This window comes from Perissodus microlepis, chromosome 16 (genome assembly GCF_051167445.1).
Source record: "Perissodus microlepis isolate ML-2025 ecotype Zambia chromosome 16, ASM5116744v1, whole genome shotgun sequence".
Classification (NCBI taxonomy): Eukaryota; Metazoa; Chordata; class Actinopteri; order Cichliformes; family Cichlidae; genus Perissodus; species Perissodus microlepis.
In genome coordinates, this window is record NC_140476.1 from 13,255,389 (window position 1) to 13,269,949 (window position 14,561).

At 39.7% G+C, this 14,561-nt stretch overlaps 3 protein-coding genes across 4 annotated transcripts; 2 read left to right on the forward strand and 1 right to left on the reverse strand.

Moving 5' to 3' along the window:
- The first annotated feature begins 291 nt into the window (after nt 1-291).
- On the forward strand, nt 292-6,589 carry ercc1 (excision repair cross-complementation group 1). The gene is made up of 9 exons (XM_084908690.1): nt 292-477; nt 734-1,147; nt 1,807-1,910; nt 2,140-2,239; nt 5,101-5,177; nt 5,347-5,446; nt 5,657-5,728; nt 5,950-6,018; nt 6,107-6,589. Exons 1-9 carry the CDS (start codon nt 418-420, stop codon nt 6,167-6,169), a joined length of 1,059 nt encoding a protein of 352 aa, XP_084764816.1. The 5' UTR covers nt 292-417; the 3' UTR covers nt 6,170-6,589.
- Nucleotides 6,590-7,402: 813 nt separating this feature from the next.
- prmt2 (protein arginine methyltransferase 2) lies at nt 7,403-12,858 on the forward strand. 2 transcript variants are annotated; one of them, XM_084908689.1, is made up of 9 exons: nt 7,403-7,678; nt 7,774-7,971; nt 8,744-8,905; nt 9,241-9,405; nt 9,550-9,725; nt 11,336-11,465; nt 11,556-11,692; nt 11,777-11,951; nt 12,156-12,858. In XM_084908689.1, the coding sequence occupies exons 1-9, from the start codon at nt 7,592-7,594 to the stop codon at nt 12,186-12,188; spliced, it is 1,263 nt and encodes a 420-aa protein (XP_084764815.1). In that variant the 5' UTR covers nt 7,403-7,591; the 3' UTR covers nt 12,189-12,858. The 2 variants fall into 2 exon arrangements, with proteins under 2 accessions (XP_084764815.1, XP_084764814.1); XM_084908688.1 differs by having other exon boundaries at nt 11,777-12,858.
- LOC146370508 (uncharacterized) lies at nt 12,510-14,541 on the reverse strand. Its single transcript, XM_084908692.1, has 2 exons — nt 14,401-14,541; nt 12,510-14,059 (listed from the first exon to the last, which is right to left on the reverse strand). Exon 2 carries the CDS (start codon nt 13,993-13,995, stop codon nt 12,964-12,966), a length of 1,032 nt encoding a protein of 343 aa, XP_084764818.1. The 5' UTR covers nt 13,996-14,059; nt 14,401-14,541; the 3' UTR covers nt 12,510-12,963.
- Between the last annotated feature and the right edge of the window lie 20 nt (nt 14,542-14,561).

Here is a 14,561-nt window from a genome sequence, read left to right on the forward strand (position 1 = left end):
TGCTTTGACATGAGGAACGAATGATAAAGTGGGACACCTAATCCCACTAATGAGGAATGACACGCATTAAAAATGTCCTTAAAATGAATGTTAAAAAACCTTCAAATCAGTTGCGGGTCTGTGTGAACGTGGACTAATTATTCGGAAATATCAAGACAAATTAAGGTAGTGTTGATGAAGTTGTTTTAACTTACTTGTATGTCATGCCAACAGTCTAGTTTAGTGCATAATTATCGCGTAATAACGCTTGTTTTTATCCTGTGACAGAAGGAACTGAAAAGGCTGTGTGCTTGTGCTTTTATTCTGAAAGGATTGGCCCGGAAGTGCAGTTGCAACCTTGTGTTGTTTGTCAGAAAGCGAGTTCTTGCAAGTTCAACTTAATGTTTTTACTTGAGAATTCTCCAGCTGTCAACAGACATGAAGAAGAGATTTAACATCAACCTGGACGATTCTGCTTTCACTAAAGAAAGAACACCGGTCTGTATTTTGCTAAAAATAAGTTCACGGTTACGTAGCAGGCTTGCTAGCAAACGAGTCTTCAAGCATACAATTTAAATTTTTAACGTAAGATTCGTTTAAAAATGAGCTATAAAAACGTATCTATAAAGGGTTTTCGTCAGGTGGATTTCCAGACTCGTGAATGGTGGTTTGATATGATTTAATTCATAGTTAAATTATCGGTTCTCAGAGAGTTGATTGTGATTGTTGATTGATCATTGTGATTGCGTTTCAGCCAAAGCCACAGTTTCAACTCGCTTCCAAAGTTGGACAAAGCACTTCAGCTTCAGCTACCACAAAGCCTGCTCAGTCAGTGACCCAGCCGGTCTCCTACGCAGAATACATCGTCCAGAGTAAAAGCAGTGCGGCTGCTGCTTCACGTAGAGATGCTGCCTCCAAGTTGCCCAGGAGCGATAATGCTGAAGTTACCTGTGTGAGGCAAAGTGAACCATCTACAGTGTCCTCCAGCACAGAAAAATGTAAAACAGTGCAGGACTTGGCTAAAGGGCCCCATGTCAAACTGAGTGAAGAGGCACAGGAGGCTACAACGGGTCAAATAGAGGGAAGCGGCCAAAGGTCAGAACCGGGCATCAGCTTCGGTCCTAAACCAGTGGGATCTGGGAGCAGCATTATTGTCAGTCCTCGACAGGTATGTATTAAAACTATATAGCTTTGATCCAACAGGTGTATGGTTTACAGAAAACCGTAGCGTCCTTTCATGCATTCCTATTAGTGTCCCAGATTTGGCTTGCACAGCTGTGGACTCCTCAGTGTCAAGCAGCCTGCACACGGAGAAGTGAAGTACAATTCATAATTCAAAGTATATATTAGACACATGAAAACAGGAAATAATTGTGATTGGCTATTGATGGGGAGATGCGATGGTTTAGACTTGTCGCCCCCTGATTTGTTCTCCTCAGGGTTTTTCCGCATGGCAACGGTCATTAACCTCTAGTCAGGGATCTTGTGAGAAAACCGCTCCCTACCTTACAGTTGTTACCAGTGATGTTTTATTTTCATGTTGAAGTCAGCTTTAATTGACACAATGAAGTCTCTATTTCTTGTTGGCTATAGCACCCTGTTATTATACACTCAAGGTCAAGTAACCTTTCTTGTCTGATACTGTGTTCTGTAAGTGTGTAGCAATTTACCTTCTACACCCAACTCTTTCTATCTCTCTTAGTTCGTCCTTTACAACATGGGGTTAATGCTTTTAATGAGGAGTGTGTCAACTCTATTATGAGCATATATTGCTGTCAATGTTGAAAAGACACTCAAAAACCCCAAAACTTATTTCTAACACTACAGAGAGGAAACCCCATTCTGAAGTTTGTTAGGAGTGTCCCATGGGAGTTTGGAGATGTTGTGCCAGATTATGTCTTGGGACAGACAACCTGTGCTCTCTTCCTCAGGTGGGTTTTTGTGCTTCACAAACTCTGTTTATGTGAGCAAGAAAAAGTTGTTGTCACTGCACACACACTGGAACATTTTTGTTTTACTTTTTTCTGTTACTGTAATATCATGTTGTTATAAAAAAAAAGGTTTCTATGCTTATATTTGTTGAAAAAATATGCTTTTTTGCTTTGCTTTGATGTTGGTTTATGTTCTTTCTGTTTGTTTGTTTTTTGACTCGACATAAAGTCTGAGGTATCACAATCTCAACCCAAACTATATCCATGACCGTCTGAAACAGCTTGGACACACATTCACACTACGAGTTCTACTGGTTCAAGTAGACGTGGTAAGTAAAGATGCTCTTTAGCATTAACCTTGATACTGATTATTTAAAGTATTCTCAACATTCAGTGGCCTGACTTCTTTGTGGTAACTTGGAGATTATTACTATTTATCAAACCATTAGGGGATGCTCTGTGTCAATCATTGTCAAATCTAATCAAATTAAGATCTTTGAATGGCTGCAGCAGCTATTCTAAGGTATCATTTCCTCTGATACAGTAAAAATAGCACATGCTTATGATATACAGTCCAGTTTAGAGTTTTTCTCAATTGTCTTAATGTGTTTATTGTTCTACTTTTATCAAAACCTTACTGACTGCAAAAATGTGAGCCTAATGTTAAGTGTTCAGATTCTTAAAAAGGAATGTAAAGGAGTGTATGTGCAGAAACAACAGCAGTTTGTACAGACGCAATGGGAAATGCTAAGGTTGGTGGGGAAGCATGTTATTAATTTGAGAAGAGCGGTGAGAATGGTGTTCCTGATGTGAGAAATGCGTCAAAGTGATTTGAAACTGTAGTCACATAAATAATGCATTAAGGCACTTTTTTTCTATTTCAAATGCAGCTCCTGCATCTTTTTTAATCATTCAGTACCTCAGAAGCTGTTGAACATTACTCTTGTGAAATCTATATCTGAATAGCTTCAGTTTGTACATATCAGGAAAGGAGGAGGCTGTACAAAGTTTCCTGCTACAGGATTTCAAGACTGATACCATCTTCTTATTCTCTCTGTTTTCATCTAAATCTTTTACACTACCTCCAAGCAACTAGAAGCCGTCTTGTGACAGGATCAAAACAGTGGTGATGCAAATTAATTTGCGCTCGAGCTTCATTTTCTTTTGTTGTGCACTACACATCTGTGAAATATAATGACTGCATTTTGCACAGCTGTGTGGTATTACATTCAGAAGATTTGCACACAGACAGCAGACGTGGGTACACACCTGTGCAGTATCACTTGGTTTTAAAATTGTGTCATTTTCTTGTAACTGGATTACATCTATGCTGAACAGAATTTGCTCTTAAAGTAACTCATTTTAGATCCTGTTTAGATCGACTATAATAAAAGCAGAATCAGTGCACCTACTGCAGTTTATATATTTTTATACTTTAATACTTTGTGTCCATCTTTATTTTTCACGACAGACTCAGTCCTCCTCCTCATGGAGTACACTTTTTCTTTTTCTTATTCGGTGGATGGTTTGTATTGCTCTCTCCTTTCTCTTTAAACTGGTTCAAATGTGTTCGGTTGGATTCAAGTCAGGCAGCATACTTGGCTTGACCTGAAAAGGGCAGGTCATAGTGTTTTTCCCTCTACTTTAGAAACTCTATTGTGATGTGGGCAGTGTGCCTTGGATCATTATTATGCTGGAATATCCCTCTTCTGCCGGCTTCTGGAGATTAGGAGTCATTGTGTCAGACAGTATTTTGGTACATTCACAGACATTCATAGTGCAAACTATAAAGGTCATCTCCCCAGCACCTTTTGCACCAATGTATCCAGACCTCATCAAACATGTTTGATCCCATTTGAACTGAACATATTTATATTGTTCTCAGCTGCCCAAAGAACGTGTTCCCAATATTCATCGGTTTGTTTTGGGTTTTTTTTTTCCATGTCCTTTTTTTTCTCCTCTAAGTTTAATATTACAGTTTTGTACTGAAGAACAAGCAAGTTCTTTTTCTTGGACGCCATCCACTGAGCTTAATGTTATGCATTGTCCTTCACAGCTGTCACAAAAACTCTGATTTCCATTTATAACCCCTGTGCCAAGTCTTAAGCACTTACCCAACTGTTTCTCAGAGCTGGATTGTGCAAGCAGTGCACTGTTGGTGGCATCATTTTAGGAGGACAGCCACTGCAGCTCTGATGAGCGGCAATATGGCTCATTTTGTACCTCCTGATTACTGCTGCAGCAGCTGTGCTTCCACTGATTTTTAGGTGGAAATCAATCTTTCTTTATGTTTTTTCCATCTTAGTGGAGCTTCATGTTGAGATTATTCAGTTCCCCTGACAGTTCTTTTCTATATGGAACCATGAGGCAGACATACAGATCAGACAAAACCCACAGGTCCAAAATTGAGAAAGTCCAGCAAAGAGTGTTACTTTTCATAAGAATCACTACTCTAAATGTCAGCTCAGGAGAATGCAAGTACCATAAGGTGATATAATTTACATCATTTATCATTTAAACACTGTTTCAAAGGATTATACTCACCTTTGTTAAATACTGTGTAAACATCTGCCACAGAACTCAAAAGTAAATTTGTGATAGTTCTGCAAGTGTTCGTGTCTCCAGAGCCGCTTTGGGACATCTGGGTAATACTAGAAACAAAATTGGAGGCTTTTAAGCGAGTGAACAACAGAAACAGGGAAACAAATTACCTCTATGAAACTGTGGATTATCTAACGATAACAGCTGTCAGGTCGGTAACGTCAGCTGGCCTTATGAATTGCTGACAAAAATGTAAACATCCAAAAGTTTTATATTTAACAAGACAGAACAATCTTTTCAGGACATTGCAGCTCTCCTTTAGCAGCTTAATGTAAGTGATCAATGCAGATCTACTCATTTGTGAAGTGTATCTTGCCTCAGCTGAATTAGTTTCGCTAACAGTGGTGTAAATGAAGTGTGAAGAGGTGCAGCTGGAGACTATTTTTGGCACTGTGTGTAGGAAAATAAAGATCTCAGAGCTGCCAAATAATAGATACTGTGTAAGAAGACTCAGATTTGGGTCAAAATTAAAAAATGTTACAACATCTCAATTTGTAGCAAATCTAAAGCCCTAATGTGACTTCATGAAGTCTTTAAGAATGAATTGTTGTTGTATTTTGTTTTAACCCTAACATCTCTTCAACTACAGAAAGATCCTCATCATGCGTTAAAAGAGCTGGCTCGCATGTGCATCATGGCTGACTGCACTCTCATCTTGGCTTGGAGGTAAGCAGCTTGCTACAAGACACGTATATAAAATAAATAATCAGTGTGATTCTGGCTCCAACATCTAAAAACTATAGCTCAAAGACAAAGCTCAAAGACAAAGTCAAACACTTCTTGTCTTTTTAAACGTGTTTTGTTGTTTTCTGTCATTTTCATTTTGAACTGCCAGTCCAGAAGAGGCAGGCCGCTACCTGGAAACGTATAAGTCGTATGAAAAGAAGCCAGCTGACATGCTGAAGGAGCAAGTCGAAAAAGACTACCTGTCAAAGGTGTGTGTAGAGTCACCGTTTTCTATGTGAGCTCTTGGTGCTTTTTTTGTCTTTTCGCCTACTTGTACCCATTTAATAAAAGAAATAGACGTTATAGAAATGTCATGGAAGATATGATAACATGGGAATGTACAGTATTTGCCAAAATCTTGCAGTAGCTTTAACACCATGAACACTGAAAATGCTGATTGGATCTCTGCTTACTTCAAGGTTACAGATTGCCTGACAACTGTGAAGTCTATCAACAAAACTGATGCCATTACTTTGCTGTCTGCGTTCTCTGTGAGTGCCTCATTTTTCACAATTTTCACTTCAAGTATTAATTAATCACGTTTATTAAATTTCTTTAAAGACTCACTATATATACCACAAGAGTCTGCAAAGCCTAAAGGGAGATGTGCAACTTGATTGGTTCATGAACAACTGCGAGTGTGTAATTGTAGTTCAGTCATGTTGTCAGTGGATATGATCCAATCAATAAACAGACTTGATGTATTCTTCAGTCTGTAGAAGGAATCGTCAGTGCCTCTAAGGAAGATTTGGTTGTCTGCCCAGGCCTTGGACCACAAAAAGTGAGGAAAACACATGTGCTGAGTATAAATATACACCGCGTAGATGAAGTGTTTGATGACTTAACATGTTGACATTTTGTGTTTACAGGCAAGACGACTCTTTGACGTCCTCCATAAGCCCTTTCTCAAGGCAAAGACAAAAGACAGCTGAGACTCTCTCTTTTTTTTTTTTTTTTAACCAAGAATGTGATATGCTTCTGAAAACAGTTCTACATTTTTGATCATCATGTTGAACATCAAACTAAAACACTCAGGAGGACTGAATACTACAAAGTCTATCGATTTACAGAGTTAAGGGAGAAACATGTTTATCCCATACAAACTCAACGAGACCTCAAACTTCATGCCATGGCTTTTCTTTTGTGGATTCTTGACATGAACTGGTTAGTTTGAAGTGGCCTATGTTTAAAATGTACCTTCTTCCTCGCTGGAATCAGTGGATGTGTTTTAGGAATTTAAGTTGTGAACTGTTTGAGCTTCAAACTTATGTATTTTGTTTTTTTTTATTTCTGTGTGTGTGCATGTGTGTGTTATTAATTTGTATAATTTGTTAATAAATATTTTTGTTATATTTTGGTTTTTACATTATTTTATTTTTATTAAGATATATTATACAGTTATTTCATTGCAGACACACAAGACAACAATGATTTTGCTTGAATCTCTGCAGAAAGTGCACTAGAAAAAAACTAGTGCTTTAAAAAAAAAAAATTCATTCAAAAAAGGAATAAATAAGGCAAAAAAAATTTAAAGTCTGATATAGAGGTATGGATAAACTGGCGACTTGTCCGGGATGCTTTCCTTTTTATAGCTTTTATGATCTAAGTTTTTGAGAAAGTGGATGGAAGGATATCTAAAATTCTTTGAGATGTCCAGCAGTATATTAAATCTGTTTTATCTTCTTGCAAAAAAATTTTTAATGTATTTGCATGAATGGTTCAGGGTTATTTTTAATCAAGAACCTAACGTTTAAATTTGAGGCAACGGGAAAAGCGTGCAGATCAAAAATAATTTTTTTATACCCTCAAGTCATTTTCTTTTAAGTCAAACATTTTTGTCAAGGAAATTGTGAAATTCTGTTCTTTGGTCTTTCAGGAAACTTTCAGTGAAGGGTCGCTTTAGACAAGCTTCAAGTCGGCCAGTTACTTAACATGATATTAACATAGAGGCCATTTGGAAATAGAAGTGAATATGACACCAGAAGAAAGACGAAAATGCAACTGTGAAACAAACCGAATATGAAGACCAACGTATCTCATAATGAAGCTTAATAATATTTGGTGCACAATGCAGTAAACGTTTTCTGATAGGGTTAAATGTCGTGTTATTTCGTTTGAGATGAACTTACAGTTTCGAAACTTCCGACAGCACGTGAAGGCTTGATAACGCAACCTTACGTCGAAACAGGAAGTGTTTGCGGTGCGCGCTGTAGCTGAAAGTAGGAGTTTCGCCGCTCGATTCACTCTAAACACACAGTGGGGTTTTTTTGTAGTTTTTTTTAGTTGCTCTGCACGTGAAATGGTTTGGCTTGTTTGTTAGAGAAAAACAACCAGCGAAAGTGTCAAAAGCAAATATGCAGACGGAGAAGGAGGATGAGGATGAGGCGTCCTGTGAGGAGTACGTTGCCCGGTCAGATTTCACTGGAAGTAGCACCGATCAGGTCAGAGAGACCCGCAGACCTCCGAGATCCTAGCCTTAAAATGGGAGGTGGGGGTATCAGCAATAACCGTGTGACTTTTTTTTTTGGTCTCACAGCTTAGTTTCAGCAGAGGGGACAGACTGCTCGTGCACGCCAAGCCCTCCTCAGAGTGGTGGTGGGCAGAGCTGCAGGGGGTCATAGGTTATGTCCCTGCCAGCTACATGAGCCAGGATGCTGCAGGGGAGGAGGAGGAGGACCCCTCAATAGAAGACCCGTGGCAAGATGAAGAATACTTTGGCAATTATGGAACGCTGGTTGGACATTTTAAAGAACTGTATTGCTTTGCATATGTCCAGATTATTATCATGAACTTGAAGATAATGATGATTTGAATCATAATATGCGAGTTTAAACTGTTTCCCAGCGCGTTAAGCAGCCATGCGTCTTACATTGTAACTATAGGTAATCACCAGCATGCAACGACTAAGACTTTAAGTAAGCATCGTCTTTTGTCGACGCTTTCCTGCAATGTAGCTGTGCTGGTTTAAGATGATGGTCCTCAGTGGTGCATGATTCAGAGTTTCCAGTGATATATTTACTCCTGAGATGCTGGGAAACCATGCTCAGAATAGATAAAAGATTGCTGTTTAGATCCTGATTTCCAAATATACACATGTAAGCCTTTTCTTGAATGCATTACCCCTGATAAACAAGGGGGAGAAAGCATGTAACTAGACCCTGCTGTGTTTTGGGAATTTATTTGGATCCCATTTGGAGTTGTTTATTTATCAGTGGATTAATTATCAAAAACTCTTGTTTAATTCAAATTTTATATGTCTGATTTTATTTCATATTGCCATTTAGAAATTAACGTTTTATTTCATGAAGCCACTTTTCATTATAAAGAGTTAGGTTTAACAGGGGCACAGTTATGCGACTGATCACTGCTTTGATCAGTATTTTATTATAGTTAAAAAAATGTCTAACTTTTGAGCATTAAATAAACTGCCAGTGGCTACCTGTCAGTTTGCTGTACATACATTTTTTTAGGCACTGTGTTTCATTTAGTCATGTTTCACGACACAGAGGCTTCACCTGGAGATGCTGTCAGACAAGAGCCGCACTGAGGCATACCGGCAGGTTATTCTCAGCAACAGTGCTTCTCTCAGCAGCAAGAGGGTAATGGACCTCGGCTGTGGGACTGGCATCATCAGTCTGTTCTGCGCTCAGTTGGCACGCCCCTCAATGGTAATGTTGAATCTTGGATTTTGTGTTATAAGGAGAAATGAAATCAGATTGAAATGAAATGAGATTGCATTCATTTTTAAATAATGAGGAAAAATCTGCATATATTGTGAGTTAAGTTTAAGTTTCCTGCCAAATAACAAAAACGAATTAGAATCTAAGGGTCCAAAAGTAAAATCTTTCACATAAATGTGGTTACTTAGAGGAGCAAAATCACCAGTTAGGTATTGAACATTGGTGTACTTCTACTTCCATCTGCTGGACAAAGAGTGTTGCTGCATTGAGGAAACAGCATGATGTATAGAGTGCACGGAAGGAGATTATCTGTGGTGTTGTAGGTGTATGCTGTGGAGGCGAGCTCAATGGCAGAGTACACCAGACAGCTGGTGAAGCAGAACGGCTATGATGAGGTGGTCACGGTGCTTCAGGGGCGGGCTGAGGAGATTGAGCTGCCTGAGCAGGTGGACGTCCTGGTTTCTGAGTGGATGGGTAACTGCCTTCTGGTAATTATAACACTTCCTGTCCTGCTACTTTAAAAAAAATGCATTGTTGTGGGACATCCTTTTCTGCTCTTACCCATGTTCAGGTTTTACTATACCACATTGCTTCTTTCGTTGTTGTTTTTTTGTCTTTTCCCCATGCTCTAGTTTGAGTTCATGGTGGAGTCAGTTCTGCTGGCCAGGGACCGCTGGCTTAGAGATGGTGGCATGATGTGGCCCTCCTCTGCGGCCCTCACCTTTGTGCCATGTCAGGCTGACAGCTATTATGCCGAGAAAATGGCCTTCTGGGAGCGGCCATATGGCCTCGACTTCACTCCTCTTCAGTAAGAGCCATTAGTTCACAGTTGACAGTGAGGAATGTCCTGTCACTTACAGATATGTGTGTGTTTGTGTGTGTGTATATGTATGTGTGTATGTGTATATATATATATATCTATATATAGATATAGATATATATAGATATAGATATAGATATATAGATATATATATATATATATAGATATATAGATATATATATAGATAGATATAGATATATATATCTATATGTGTGTGTGTGTGTGTGTGTGTGTGTGTGTGTGTGTGTGTGTGTTTTTATTAAGTCCAGTAATGGCTGATTTCTTACTTTATGTGCTTGTGTTAAAATCTGTTTTACCACTAGATGGCCAGCTTTGAATGAATCATCCTCTCTGATTCATATCTGAGAGACAGCCTTGTGCCAGTTCATGCGTTGCCTTAAACACTTATACTGCAAAGCAAGTTCAACACATCCAGGCTTTCTTGATTTAGCTGGCTTGATAGAAACTAAAACCCCAGTCTGAGATAACAGGCTTCATGATGCTGTGCTATCAACAGCCAGTCTTTCTGCTTCAGGCTCTCTGCACGTTCACACAAAAAGTCTTTTACACATCATTCTTTTTCCACACAAAATCAGCTGTGGACAGCATGGTGCAATCAGGGACAATATCAACAATATAAGAGCATCTAACCTCAATATGTAAAGATTATAAAACGATGAGAGCAAAATGCAGCACTGGAGCTGCAAATAATATGAGATTATTTCTTCAAAAACTCTACTCTGGTGATTTGATCATCACAAGCACACAGAGCAGTACAATAAATATATTTCTGTATTACTGCTCAGTGAGCTGTCTGTGTTGCTGTTTCTACCATGTCAGCAGCACGTTAGAGCTCTAGAACTTTAAACTTCTCAGGAAATGAAGAGTCAGTTTCAGCTCTTGTTCTGTCCCGCTGCCCGATCAATTAAACGTAGGAATTGCTGTAGTTTGTCACCAGTACAAAGTGAAATTACTTTTATTGATTGAATATTGATAGGTTGGTGATAAATAGCCCCAAAATGTAAGTGATCACTCTTTTAATGTGTGTTCCCATTACTACATTTCCACTAGTGTAAAAAAAACAAAAACCTGGCAGTATTAGGACCAAACTATGAAAGCTTGTGTCCATTACTGAAAAGTGATATGTCAGATTTTCAGGTTATTATCTTGTAAGTTGTAATTTTGAAATAATAACACAAAATTTGGCATCATCAGTTTTATGCATGTAAATTCCAGTTACAATGTAACGTAGCCAGGTTTTTTACCACAAATTTCTGTAACAAGTAAATAAGGTTTACTTATATAGCGCTTTACAATACAGAAATAGGGATAACTGACTTATCATAAATGTTGCAATTGAACTCTAACGTGAAACTTTTTCATCTGGGGACTTGTTTTTTGTTCATCAGTATTTACAATAATATTTTGTTTAGCTGACTAAATACAATGCACTTGGAGGTTAAGATGCTCCTGCATTTAACATTTTTATATATCAGAGTTCATCACATATTGGCTAGAAATATATAAGGTTAGAATAATTTCCGAGTACACTGATAATTCATTTTACCCTTGTGCTAAATACTTTTGTGTTTCTGGAGGCCTTTGGCACAGCAGGAGTTCTTCACCAAGCCCAAGTTCAGCCACATCATTGAACCATGTGACTGCCTCGCTGCTCCTTGTGATGTCATCTCCCTCGACATGTACACTTTACAAGTGGGAGACCTCGAGGTCATTTTTTAATTTTTCTTTTTTTTATGAGACAGTTGTAAATGAGCCAACTTGGATTTTGTTACTAATGCTTGACTGTTCGTTTCTCAGGAAATGAAGGGTCAGTTTCATTTTTGTGTGGAGAAGTCTGCAGTTTTCCATGGATTCACCGCCTGGTTCACTGTTTGCTTCGAGAGCCTGGAGGCAGGAGGCACAACTGTGGAGCTAAACACCGGCCCCAACTCTGGGTGAAAACATGAAAAGCACAAAAAAAATCTGATGCGTAATTAGTTAAATATGATTTCATACTAACTAGTCCCTTTTCCCTACAGGCCAACACACTGGAAGCAGACATTGTTCATGCTAGACAGGCCAGTAAGTGTATGCGCAGGAGACTCGATCAGTGGAACCATTGTCCTCCAGAGAAATCCTGTCTGGAGGCGCCACATGACCGTTACCCTGCACTGGACCATTAAAGGGAGCACAGACAATCCAGACAACTCCCAGGCAAACATCTTCATTTACTATATGCACTTTATCTGAGATATGTATTAATTATAAGGAATTGGAAGGTTTCTTTAGTACTTTTTATATGAGTGTTCTTTGGAAGGTTTTTTTGTTTGTGCAACAACAATGCAAAAGACAATCTCCTAACTTAATCCTGCCCATAAAGTTGTTCACTTGCTGTTTCCCCCTCCCCTCTGTCCTTAGGCTGGAACAAAGAGTTTCCCCATGTGGAGGTGACACATATTCGCTCATCACCGGTTGAGATCTAAAATAGAAAAACAGTCTAATAAAATTAAACTGTTCGGCTGTGAGACTGCTGCAGAAGCGGACTGGTGTGTTGCTCACATGTTGCAATGAATGTGCCAGAGGAATGCCTGCTATCATAGTGATGAGCCTGATTGCTGCAATCACACCACCCTAAGAGCACATTTACTGCTCATTTTTATTGAAGGGCAAAAGTACTTTACATAAAGCAGCGCTGTATCGCACAGCTGGAACACCAGTTGTTTTTTTTGTTTACTGAGGTGGAAAAAAAAGACAAGGTTGAGTCACACTGGGTTAGTTTTCATCAAATGGCATATTGTTTTACAATAAGCATTTAACTTACATTTTTTTTATTGTTTGTACATACATGCCACTAGGCTTTTATGCATTTAGAAGAACAGATTAACGAAAACCATAAATTACAATGGTTTAAGATATGACCTTTTTTTCATTTTAACATTGTAAGATCAGAACAATGTACGCCTCTGAAATGTTACAAACATTAGCCTAAAAGATACCTCAATAAAAATATTATAGTGCTTAAAGATAACTGCTCACAATGGAAATCACCATCTTACAATAACAATTAGTGAACTCACATTGATATAAATTAAATAAAAATTGGAACTGTTTCAACTATCAATCTGGTGTTTGTCCCTTTCTTACCATCATCTGTAAACATTTAACCTTTTAAAACACCAACATTACACTACTGCCACCATTTCTGTCTCAGCTGACGCTCTCCTGGCTATGGCTCTGTTTTAATCTTTGCTTTTGCTCTGGAGCGTGTGTTGACCTCCTGGGATAGCTGCTGAGCAGGTAAGGACTCAGGAGAAGAAGGCCTGGAGAGCGGAACAAACAGGGGAGGTTTGACAACTTTGTCTTCCGCTCCCTTATTTTTATCCTTTTTCTGTCTCAGGTGTTTGTCACAGTGGTTCACAAATGTTTCCAGTTTGACAAACGTCTTGTTGCACACTTTGCAGTGATAAGGTCTCTGTCCTTTGTTGAGGCGAATGTGCAGCCTGATATAAGATGACCTGACAAAAGTGCGACAGCAGACGCCGCATTTCAGATCTTCGCTGTTGGTTTGTGTTTTCTGAGGCTGGCTGAGCGGTGGTGGAGACAGTGACTTGGCCTGTCCGGAAGCCTCTTGAGCCTTGTGAGAGAGCAGCAGTGACAAAGAGCGAAAGCCCTCGCCACACTGCTCGCACTTGTATGGTCTCTCCCCGGTGTGCAGACGAACGTGTGCCAGGAGCCCAGCCTTCTGGGTGAAGGACTTGTCACAGTAAGTGCATTTAAAAGGTTTTTCGCCTGTGTGGAGTCGACGGTGGGTCTTCAGGTGTGAAGCACGCCCAAAAGTCTTACCGCAATCTGGGCATTTAAACGGCCTGTCTCCGCTGTGGATTATCTTGTGTGCCATTAGGTGGGAGGACTGATGGAAGAACTTGCCACAGGTGTTACATTTGAACTTCCTTTCCTTATTGTGAGAAGCAAGGTGAAGGGTCAGGTGAGCGGAAGAGATGAAGGTTTTGGAGCACAGGCTGCAGCTGTGAGGGTCCAGGCGGATGCGCCGGTGTGGCCGGCGTCCATTCTGGGGGCTGCTGCCTGCCTGGCAGGATGGGCATTTGGAAGAACTGTCTGTTTTATTCTGCTGTTTAGGATCGGCTGGAGTGTCATCGGAATCAGGCTCAGAGTCAGGATGTGAAAGATTAAAACTGCACCCACAGTCTGAGCAGCGCCCAGACTGCTGCTCCACTTGATCACCGGTGTTATCCAGCATGGTGCCATCTACGCCCACAGCAGCAGGGGAGGGGTTTTCACTGTCCTACAGATGATGGGAGCATCTGAGAGACAAACATGACATAATTATTGTTATTTTTTTGTGGGGGAAACGCTCTGTTTAATCGATGCCCCCCTGCTTACTGACCAAACAGTTTTATCGCTGTTTCAGGTGAAATATAAGCCGCATATCCTTCATCGGTATTTGGGCATATTGTATAGGTTAGGATCGCATTAGCGCTCCTTGTCGGCCAAATAGGCGACAACAAGACCTGTGCGAATATAACAAGTATGTGCACTAGCTTAACTTAGCAGCCTACCAACTATTGTAGGCCGTGGTTGGTTTTAAACAATGCGGAAGATATTTGAGGACGCAAGCAGCACACAAACAACAATTTTCACATACCGTTCTCATCCTTCCTAAGCAATGTGCTTGAATGTAAGTACTTTTCGTGCGAACGCGGTAAAAACACCATATTAACCAGAGTTAAATAACGGCGGAACACTGTCGTCTACATTTTATCGTTTTCCTTTGAGATGATGCTGCAGCCCGTTTTCTGATAAAAA

Coding starts and splice junctions, on each gene's coding strand:
- ercc1 (XM_084908690.1), top strand. CDS start 418: ATGAAGAAGAGATTTAACATCAACCTGGACGATTCTGCTTTCACTAAA. Junction 1,148..1,806: donor TTATTGTCAGTCCTCGACAG/GTATGTATTAAA, acceptor CTAACACTACAG/AGAGGAAACCCCATTCTGAA. Junction 1,911..2,139: donor ACCTGTGCTCTCTTCCTCAG/GTGGGTTTTTGT, acceptor CTCGACATAAAG/TCTGAGGTATCACAATCTCA.
- prmt2 (XM_084908688.1), top strand. CDS start 7,592: ATGCAGACGGAGAAGGAGGATGAGGATGAGGCGTCCTGTGAGGAGTAC. Junction 9,406..9,549: donor GGATGGGTAACTGCCTTCTG/GTAATTATAACA, acceptor CCCATGCTCTAG/TTTGAGTTCATGGTGGAGTC. Junction 11,693..11,776: donor AACACCGGCCCCAACTCTGG/GTGAAAACATGA, acceptor TTTTCCCTACAG/GCCAACACACTGGAAGCAGA.
- LOC146370508 (XM_084908692.1), bottom strand. CDS start 13,995: ATGCTGGATAACACCGGTGATCAAGTGGAGCAGCAGTCTGGGCGCTGC.